The 11029-nt window shown below is 29.9% G+C and overlaps 1 protein-coding gene across 1 annotated transcript; it reads right to left on the bottom strand.

Annotated features, from left to right (window-relative positions):
* Window positions 1-149: 149 nt before the first annotated feature.
* LOC120133545 lies at window positions 150-3918 on the bottom strand. Its single transcript, XM_039150110.1, has 2 exons — window positions 3489-3918; window positions 150-2089 (listed from the first exon to the last, which is right to left on the bottom strand). Exons 1-2 carry the CDS (start codon window positions 3595-3597, stop codon window positions 501-503), a joined length of 1698 nt encoding a protein of 565 aa, XP_039006041.1. The 5' UTR covers window positions 3598-3918; the 3' UTR covers window positions 150-500.
* Between the last annotated feature and the right edge of the window lie 7111 nt (window positions 3919-11029).

Raw genomic sequence — 11029 nt, 5'->3', positions numbered from 1 at the left:
CATCCTTGAGGCTTAAATGGTACTTACCAATATTTTATGGGGTTATCAGACCTCATAAGCAGTTAAGATTATGTATTTCATTTTCAAATCATTGAACAAGCGAAACAGGTGTGGGATTTAGCAGATCAGACACAAGCATAAGCAAAACAGTACAGAAGCTTTAATCATAACTATATTTAAGAATGAATGCCAAACACAAGAATTTTATACAACTCCAATTCTTTATCAACATGCAGCTCAAGCTCCGGTTGCATCAGAAGTTACTTTTCTATTCACCTCAAAAGAATTTGTATACTATAGCACAAGAAATGCATGCTTAGATGCATACCAAATTGTGCCAGTAGCATGAGTGCATCCTTTGTTCTGGAAGAAGGAATCCGGTCACCGGTTCTACCAATCTAACACAGTGAAATAATAAGTCTTTCGCAGGTCTAAGAATACAACACAACGATTAACCAGTATGATTTGTATACTCGAATGCAAGGTATCGAGTTCAGAAGCTAACTTCTTTCATCTCCTAGCCAATTATCCTTCTCCTTTGGTCCGGTTGGCCCCTCCTCGCCGTACAGTGCCGTTGGAAACAGGTCAAAGATGTTCTCCACCGAAAATCGAACCAACAATGGAAGGAGGCTAATGATCTTATCCAGTTCGGATCTTGAATCGTATACTATGGTTGGACCCCATTCTCTCATGTACTGCAACCAACACGGTTCTGTAACTACCCCATCTCCGAGGTACTCTGCTGCAACAATCTGGTACCTAGTGCTCGAATCCACAAAATATTTGCTTCGAGCAGCATCATTCGTAATTCCTATTCCGAGTTTAGCCGCCCCTTGAAGGTAAGTACCCGGATGCGGAAAACTTGCATGCCCGTGTTTCGACGAGTAAACAATTGGCTTATTACCTTCAATGTATTCCAAGTTGAAAGCATCAACCCACTCACCGCCACTATGCTGTGAAAAATACACTTTCCATAGTTCTCCTGTGAAGTTACTTATCCGAAGGGTGAAGTGCTCCCAGTCGCCTACATGTTCCCCGATTTTGTTCATCTGTATACTCATTAACCCGATCTTAAGGTTGGCTGGTCCATTGAAGGGACAAAATACCCACATGACGATATCAGTAAATGTTCCGCCCAATGCTGGTTTTACATGAACATAGAGCTCTGCACTTTCCAAGTTTCCATTTTTAACATTTTGTCTTGCATTATCATCCTTAGGTAAATCTATCCAAAATGCACCATCATTTGTCCCTCCACTAGGCAAGTTAGAGCCCAAATAATCAATAGGTTCACCTTTAAGCTTTCCATCTTTGAACAAAAGTGCCCCGTTTTTAAAAAACCATTCCACCGATGACGGCATACAATCTTCAGTGGGATGAAAGAAAACCGTTGCACCATATTGCTTGATGAGGGCGTGGATTTGGTCCAGATTCGGCATCGCATGTAATGAAGGATCGAGATTCTTCAAGCATGCAATCTCCAACTCTTGATCTTCGGAAACGAAGTACGTGCAGCAGAAGAATGTACCTACGGAAACACCTTTGCAGAACATACCCCTTTTGCAAGGTCTCGTGGTCCAAACCTGAAATGTGTTGGCATCGGTGGCAAGCAAGGTGTCCATAATCTCACAAGTCTTGGTAAGATCTTCTCGGACACATCTAACTTCCTCCACATTAGGTTCATCCGGGGTGTCGGTAACCACAATTCCCATCGCTTTGTATCCCAAAGGTGGGTTCGGCAGCCAGAAGAAACCACAATCATTACCATAATCCGTACTCCAAATCAAGGAGTAATTAACAGGCTTCCTTAATGCAGGAAAGTCCGTATCGGACTCGTAATCACAATAAACTTCGGGACTCAAAGGTTCCCTCTCCCGAGCCGCAAGAACATACCCTCTCAACGGCTGATCATTTGGCTGGCAATAATATCCAAGACAGAAGAATCCATCTGGAATCCCCACAGGTCTATAAAATGTGACACCTTTCCCTTTCCCATCCAATAAGCTGCAGCTCCATACACTCTCGAACTCGGTGGTTTTAACCACTTCTAATTCTCCTAGGTTAATTTTTCCAGTAGCAAATCCTTGACCTGAGAAAAATGGCAGCAAATCATATCAAAGTGAGTTGACATATCTAGCCATGATCAGGGCGTACCCTTAGGAAAGAGATGCGAAATTACAAAATTCTTGCGGGTGCAAAATTAGATCATCAATAGAAAATACAAAGAACATATCTAAACTACATAAATATTTTAAATTTTCAAGAGATATGATCGCCCTAATACCCAGGTCCATCTATGGATGTTTGAAACCACAACTACCATAGAATGGTCACTCTCTTTGAAGTAAAGGGGATTGGATACCCCACACCTAAAAAAGAAACCCTAAACAAATTAAAGAAACCCTACAAATTCAATTAAAACGTAAGTAGAATTAGATGCTAATCACTTTTTATAAAGGAAAAATCTATGCATGTCAAGCATTAAAGTTTCTTGCTTTCCAAGTTTTGAAGAACAAAATTCAGTACAAGTTTAATACTTTCAAGCAACCTATATATGTTTAACAATAAATGTATGGGCTAGCTTCTTGTTCAAGTTGCTTAAGCTATTGTCTATCCACCATCACCATCATCATCATCATCATCAATAAAAAGGAAAAAAAACCACAACGTCCATAAGGGCTTTCTCTTTAAATGTGGGAGTCCCAACTAATAAAGGAAAATGTTGGTAAGCGTATATATTTATGGGAAAAAATTATTTTTTAATTCAATATAAATAGTATTTAGGATCATAATAATTTACTTATCAATATTAATTAAAATTTAATATTTAGGATCATAATTTTTTTGAATAGAAATTAGGATCATATTCATAGTTGAAAGAAGAAAAAAGTGTATGTATATATATGGTAGAAGCTATTTTGTTAGAGAAAAAGAGGTAAATTTCCTTCAAGAAAGAAGAATAAAAGCATGAATGAAAACAAAGATTAAAGAAGACTGAGAGTGTAGAGGCAAATGAGTTTTCCAAAGTTCGAAGTCCAATGCATCAATGATCCATTAATTTACAAAATCCAAAGCAAACAATGGGGGCACCACTACCTCCATAAATGCTTTCTTTTTATGCAGTTAAATTTGTTTTATTTTTATAAACAAAAATTATCATATTGTAGTAATTATTTTCTTTTCCTACTTGGGATTAGATGGAAATATATATTATTATCCAAACAATTAGCTAAAAGTCTTCATAATCACCATACTCCAAAACAAATCATTAAAAAAATTCACAGAAGAAATAAGAAAAGAGAACGAAAAAAAAACCCCATATCTCAAGTAATCGTGAGAATCAATTTTTGAAGGGCAAAAGACACATAATTTCAACCAAATTTTCCAGGAAAGTAGGAAGAAATCAAGCAAGCAACACCAAGAGGGAAAAGAAAGGAATTTGAGTTTAAGGATTGTAAATAGAAAGTAAAGGCAAAGGGCATACATACCTACAGGCCATTCTGGAATAGGAGAAGGCAAAGAAAAAGGCTGAGGCTGAAGCAAAGGCAATTCAAAATCAGCATGTTTATGCCAACAAAGACATTCACAACCAAGCATCTTATTAGCTCCTCAAAAATAAAACTCAAAACCCACAAGTTTTTCTTCAATAGTATCACCTAAGCCCTCTTTTAACCATATGTAGATAAAGAAACCCCAAGAGGAAGAGATGATGGAGAAGAAAAGGAGGGAGAAGTATTGAGCAATTCCCCCCTCTCCCTCTCTCTATCTCTCTCAAAGGAACAAACAAAAAAAGAAAGGTTTTTTCTTGGAAGACAAATGATTGAATAGAATGTCAATTTTTGTTCTTGGGAAAGAGGAGAGAGAGTTTGGGTTTTGAGGGAAAAGTTTGGTTGAAGGTGATGATTTCAAGCCTGGGTTTTTGTTCAATAATTGTACTCTAATATATCACAAATTCATATGATATTACATTACATTATATTATCATGTCTTTCATATGTATGTTTTAATAATCTATCTAATTTGTTTAGTTGGGGCCCTGGGGGAGGGTTAACTTCAAGTATTGATTATGTTTTAGGAAAAATTATCCTTCGGTCACTCACCTATTATTTAGTTATATTTTGATCATTTAATTATTATTTTTTTTAAATCATACTTAATGTTACGTTTTGATTTTATTTTAGTCATCCGTTGTTAAAAATGAACGATGATACTGACATGATATTTTTTAGTTTCTAATATTGAAGTGATATTACCTTATGATGATGTATCATCAATACCATTAATTTTTTTAACATAAAGTGATCGAAAACAAAAGTGAAACATAATGTTGAGTATGATGACCAAAATAGAAAAAAGTAATAGGTGGGTGAGTAGATGAACAATTCATCCTTTTTTTTAATAATTTATAAATAAAAAATATTCCGACTCTTTCAAGGAAAGCGTTCTTCACAGTCTCTCCCCTATTTATTATCTTTTAGATGTTTCATCCATCATGAGGCCCACACTTTCTTTTTTGGATTCTCTCTCTTTCCTTGTTATTCAATCCTTGTGAATGATTTTTTTTCCTTGCGTCTTCTCATTGAATCTTTCTCCTTTTTTCTCCATTCTTATTTCAAACTTTTTATCTATAATTGATCTTTTTTGCAATGATTCCTTAATTTGTAGGGCATACTACTATCAGTTTTAGTTTATTTTAGTTTAAGTTTTCCATAATCATACGTAACATTTAGTTTTTATTTTATTTTATTTCAATTTTGGTTTATTTTAGCACCTAGACTTTTATTTATTTTTCAAAATTTAACGTTAAATTTTGAACATGGGTACTAAAATGAAATAAAAACTAAATTTTAGGAATAATTTTAAAAAATTAAAAGTTTAGGTACTAAAATGAATCAAAACTAATGGTTTAGATACTAAACCCATAATTTACCCAAATTAGCCTTAGACCCTCTTTTCTTATAAATGAAAATAAAAGGTAAAATTCCTATAAAAAAATAAAAGGTAAAATATACAAATGATCATTAAACTTTATTAAGATGATTTTTCGGTAATTAAAATTTTATAAAATGATAATTAAACTTATTGAATTATTATAAATAATCATCGTACATTATAAAATAATGATTAAATGTATAATTTACCCAAAATTTTAAAAGGCATAATACTACAAATTACCCCTAACGTTTAACTAAATAGTCATTTTGGTCTTTGTTATTCTTTTTAAAGTATTTTAGTCCTTCAATATTTTATTTTGGGACAAAAAAGTTCATATATAGATAAAAATCGTTAATCAATAAATGATTAAAGTTATAAAATAGGGGTATTTTATCCTAAAATAAAATATTGGTGCCAAAACACTCCAAAAAAAGATTAAGAGATACAAAGACAATTTAGTCAAATGTTAGGAATTTTCTCTTCTTAAAATAAAATATTAAGGAATTATCATCTTAAAATAAAACATTAAATGTCAAAAATCAAAATCAAAATAATTATTTAATGAAATATTATATTATATATATTTTTAAAATATTTAAGGGGGGCGTGATACAAATTTCCCCAAACTGGATAAGGAAAATGTTATATGCTTGAGCTGAAATTTTGATAATATCAAGGGGGAAGCCAATTAATTAATCAAATTTAAAAAATATTTAATAAAAGATGGTTGGAGATATTTTTCTAATATCATTGTCAAGCCCTTCCAATCAAATTGAGCTCGAATGCAACTTGCTAATACCAACATGTTTCATAAAACTTGCCCCGCTAATTAAATTTAGAATGCTTATGGTTGACATAATTTAAGGTTATTTTTGGAAATAAGATTATTAGAATGTAATATTATTCTGAGAATATTATGTTATTTTATTTGGGTTGCTTACCAGGAATATAAGATTACAATGTTTGATTGGAGGAATATAATATTACTTGGATACATATTTTATCAAATTATGCTTGCGATATATATATTTTTTAACAAGTAAATATATAATATTAAATTATAAATATTTAAACAAAAAATTATTAAAATATTTTAATTATTGCACCATCTAAGTTTAAAGAAAAAAATACATTTAACATATAATTAATATAATTAGTATATTAAACTTATAATTTTAAATAATATTTATAAGTATCATATTTATTTATATAAAATATAATATAATATGAAAAATAATATTGTGATATCTAGAGGATAAATACTTTTTTTAATGTTTAAGATCTATTTTTCAATAACTCAAAATTAAATATTATTTTAAATAATTATATATCTTTTACCATAATAATATTTTCACCTCATAAAATTATAAAAAATTAATATACTAAATATTAAAAATATAAAATAATTTTAACTACATAAGTTTTTCAATATTTTACTAAAATAAACTCTTTGTATATATTATTATTATTATTATTATTAAAATTATAATTTTGAGTAAAACACGAAAAATAAGAATTAAGAAGGACCTCTATGAAAATATTATTATTTTAAGGGTATTTATGTCCAAAGTGGTGGGAATTATTAGTTACCTAAGAACTTGAACGTAATGACATTCCCGTCATTTTAACCAAAAAGTGCTAGTATTGGTAATAGGTTATTACATGATAATGATCTTTTCCTTAAACCAAACATGAGAATACAATTCCAGAAAAGATTATTTCCTTGATAATGATCTTTTCCGCGAACCAAACGTCCCTTAGAGTAAAAATATATAAATTATCAGTTTTAGTCCGTTCTAACAATTAAAAGTTTAAAATCATATCAACGTTTAATTTTTATTTTATTTTAGTATTCATCATTAAAGACTCAATGCATTTAGTACGTAACCTATCAATTTTGATCCGTTTTAGTACTTAAACTTTAAAAAAATTCAAAATTTAACATTAAATTTTGAATTGGGTACTAAAATGAAATAAAAACTAAACTGTATGTATGATTTTGAAAAAAAAAGTTTAAGTACTAAAATAACCAAAACTATATATTAAATGTGTAATTTACCCTTTATTTTATTCAAATAAAATGTTTTCCAAATGAATGAATCTCATGACAATACGTAGCGTCACATAATAAATACCTGCCATGGGCTGAAAAGGAATATTATTAATATATATTAACAATGCTGGCAAAGGAATTTTCAAAGCATCAACAAAACAACACTCGCATGTAACCAAATATATATATATATATATATATATATTTATAATATCGACACGGCAAGTAGTTGATTTTTGGAAAAATAACATCAGAGACCTTTGAACTTTTTTTAAAAAAATTAACGTGGCCCTTATTTTTTTTTATCAATGTGGCCCTCCAACTGAAAAAAAGAATTTAATGTAATACTTTGACCAACGTTTTCCGTCGTTGACCAACGTTTTCATTATTTTGTGCTGACGTAGCACGTCAAACAGCCCAACATCATATTTTTAGCGATTAATTTGACCCTCCAACTCACAAAATAACTTAATGTGACACTATGACTCTGTTTTAATGCTGTTATTAAATGGGAAACTTACACCATTCATCATTCAACTATATTCTTTCTCCCATTTTAATCACTTAACTTTAAAAGTTTTCAATTTTAATCCCTCAAATTTCTCCTATTTTAATCATCACAACTTATTTTATTAATATTTATGTATGGTGTGGCATTCATTATTTGTATTTTATTAATATATGATTAAAATAAAATTAATTAAATTAAAATTTTAAAATTATATTTAAATCATCATAAATATTCCCAAAATTATAATTAAATTAAAATTTCAAAATTATAAACTCTCAGAAAAGACTAACTTTCTCTTCTCCGTTGTTGGTGAGCGGCGGTTGATGCGACGGAGTCTAACCGGGAATTGGGTTCTCCAAAAAATGATGAAGAATAAGATGAACTTTTCATAGAAAAGTTTAAACCCCATTTGATTCAAATTTTTTATGGTAATTAATTTAATCACAATTTTGAAATTTTAATTTAATTAACAATATTTTAATCATATATTAATAAAATAAGAATAATGAATGTCACATCATACACAAATATTAATAAAATAAGTCATGATGATTAAAATAAGAGCAATTTGAGGGAATAAAATTAAATTTTTTAAAGCTTAGTGATTAAAATGGGAGAAAAAAATAGTTGAGTGGTGAATTGTGTAATTTTCCCATTTATAACATCATTGAACAGAGTTAAAGGGTCACATTAAGTTATTTTATGAGTTGGAGGGCTAAAATGATCGCTAAAAATATGATGTTGGGCTGCTTGATGTGTCATGTCAGCATAAAGCAACAGAGATGTTGGTCAACAATGGAAAACGTTGGTTAAAAGGCTATATTGAATTCTTTTTTCAAGTTAAAGGGCTAAATTGATAAAAAAAAACCCGATAGGGACCACTTTGATTTTGTTTGGAAGTTCATGAGCCTCATATGTCTTTTTGCCTTGATTTTTTATTCAAGAGTCAAATTTTGAACATTCTAATTTAAAATAAATTTAAGTTGAATTTTTCTTAAATATGATAAAAAAAAATAACGTGAGTTATAAAAGGATTTGTCAAAAATTTAAATTTGTCGACGTCAATTTAGAATTTGAACTCTCGGTGTAAAAACCCTTCATCTTTTTTTAAATAATTATTGAATTTATAATAATAAAACCAATTATTTCGGTTATTTATTTTTGTTTAATATAAAATTAAGTGTTTAAATTGTATATGAGATTGACTTTAAATGTATAAAGACTTTTTTGACTCAAAATAGGTGGCTCGTTATTATTTTAGTTGTTTATATCGTAAAAGTGGTTAAATTATATACGTGTCACTTTTATAATTTTATTTAAATATTAATGATTATCATAGAGTAAGCATCTAAAAGTGTAACAGAAAAACATTAGGCATGTAGATTGATCGAGGGGGAGCAGGTGGGAACGGTCCTCTTTAAAATTTTCAAATTCTATTATATTTCAGTTTTTTTCTTTATATTTTCATTGATGATCTGTTTTTGTTCTCAATTCCTTAAAATTTTATAAATTCACCCCTTAATTATAAAATTATGCGTTCGCTTCTGTTCAACACATACTTTTAACGAGAAATTATTTAATCACAAGTTAATTAGGGTCTAGAAAAGATTTTGGTAGACTGATCAAATTCTGAAGGGCCCAAGTACATTAGGGTCTAGAAAAGGCTTTTTACTTACCTTTCCTTTTAAACTTTAGACTTCGATAGGCTTCACAGTCGATGTATGCAACCCCTAGTTGTATTAGTTTGTATGAACGGATTATGCAGTTTTGGAAGGGAGTGATTATATATTTTTTATTTTGAGAAGAGATAGGCTCTAGTTAATATATTGTAAAATTAAAAAAATGTTACACTAAGTTATGATTATTATACGACGATAATAGACGGTTGAGATTAACGATAAAAAAATAAAAGAAATATTCAAATAAAATTAAACAATAAGTTAGTCTCAACCTCTATTTCCACTCATTCTCAACCAGATTTCTTTTACCTTGCTCTTCAAAGTGACATTAGGGGTATTCCTACTGCTACTCTTTAAGCTGTAAAGGCTTAGCCTTCATTGCCATTCTAAGGGGGAAAAAGGTATAAAATCATATTTTATAAAACATAACTTTATGATTTAGTAAAATTAAAAATAATTATAAAAGTTTTAACTAATAGAATGTGAAAAATTGCATGCAACCTCCTAAAAAATAATAAAATTTAACTTTTATCTTTTTTTCCCTCGTGATTACAAGTCATCCACTATTTTTTATTTTATTTTATGATAAAATTCCAATATTGTTTATTCATTAATAACAGACAAAACCCATACACACTAATAGTACATCATACCTTAAATTACAAAAAGAAAAACATAAACACACACAACATGAACATTAAGGTTAGGGAAGTAGCAAACAACCATGACAAAAACTACAAAAAGGACATAAAGAAAAGCTTCAAAATAGTTAAAATAAAAGGTATGATTAACCATGACAATCTCTTGAATTCCATCACCTTTTTCATACTCACTTCCACTTGAATCTATATTAATCTACCGATAAATTAAATAAAAAAATTTATATTAAATATTAATTATTTTACAATAATTATGACTTTTATCTTGAAATTCATATTCAATATATATAAACTAAATATTAAGTTTTTTTTTTTTGAATCAATCGTTAGTTTTATTAAATAAATGTGAAATGCTCTTAAGAAGCTTTATATAAACAAGCGTAAACTAATTATTTAAGTCAAACATTTTCCTTAAAGATATCAAAGTGTTAAAATAAACCACTTAAAAATAAAAAAGACAAAGTATAGTAATGGTCGCTGGATTTTTCTAAAACTTTCATTTAGGTCCCCCAACTTTTAAAACTTGCAATACAGTCCTCCAACATTTAATCCGTTTGCAATATGGTCCCCTACATAACCGACCGTTTGACACCGTTACACTATCGTTAGTACGTTTGCAATATGGTCACTAAACTTTTCAGACGCTTGCATTTAGGTCCCCCAACTTTTAAAACTTGCAACACAGTCCTCAATTTCTAAAACATGTAAAAAATCCATTTCGTTCACGATATATCAGCCCCATAATCAACATGAACTTATTAAAAATAATACGAGCTCACAAGATGCCGAAAACCATAGGTCGGATCAATACAATTCCCAATAAACTAGTACCAACAGTCTCTCGGATTGAGCATGGTGATTTCACTATGTCGATACTCACAACCAATTCCCTGATTTCACACCAAATATCCAGATCATTGACATGTTGTTCCAGAAACATAAAAATTTCAACAAAAACACACAATGCGAGTTGAAAATGGGAAAGTGCGAGAGAGGAAAAGCTTACTTCCGGATAGCCCAAATGAGAAAATAAATACCTTCTTGCAAGTGAGGGGAGAGGCTAAAAAATAAACGCAATCGGTGTTGCGTTCCATCAATTCTTCCTCCATTTTTCTTTGTAAATAAAAAGCTGAAAGACAGAGAACTGCTTGGGTTTACAATTTTACATGGCGGAAAATTGAAGAACAAAAAC

This window comes from Hibiscus syriacus, unplaced genomic scaffold (assembly GCF_006381635.1).
Source record: "Hibiscus syriacus cultivar Baekdansim isolate YM2019G1 unplaced genomic scaffold, ASM638163v2 tig00110584_pilon, whole genome shotgun sequence".
In the NCBI taxonomy this organism is placed as follows: domain Eukaryota; kingdom Viridiplantae; phylum Streptophyta; class Magnoliopsida; order Malvales; family Malvaceae; genus Hibiscus; species Hibiscus syriacus.
The sequence above is the reverse complement of the archived record's forward strand: the minus strand, read 5'-3'. Positions and strand labels throughout refer to the sequence as shown.

Bases quoted from the DNA above. Each gene is read 5' to 3' on its own strand.
- LOC120133545 (XM_039150110.1), bottom strand. From the start codon at position 3,597: ATGCTTGGTTGTGAATGTCTTTGTTGGCATAAACATGCTGATTTTGAA. The intron at 2,090-3,488 runs GTATGTATGCCC...CATTTTTCTCAG, and splicing joins TATTCCAGAATGGCCTGTAG to GTCAAGGATTTGCTACTGGA.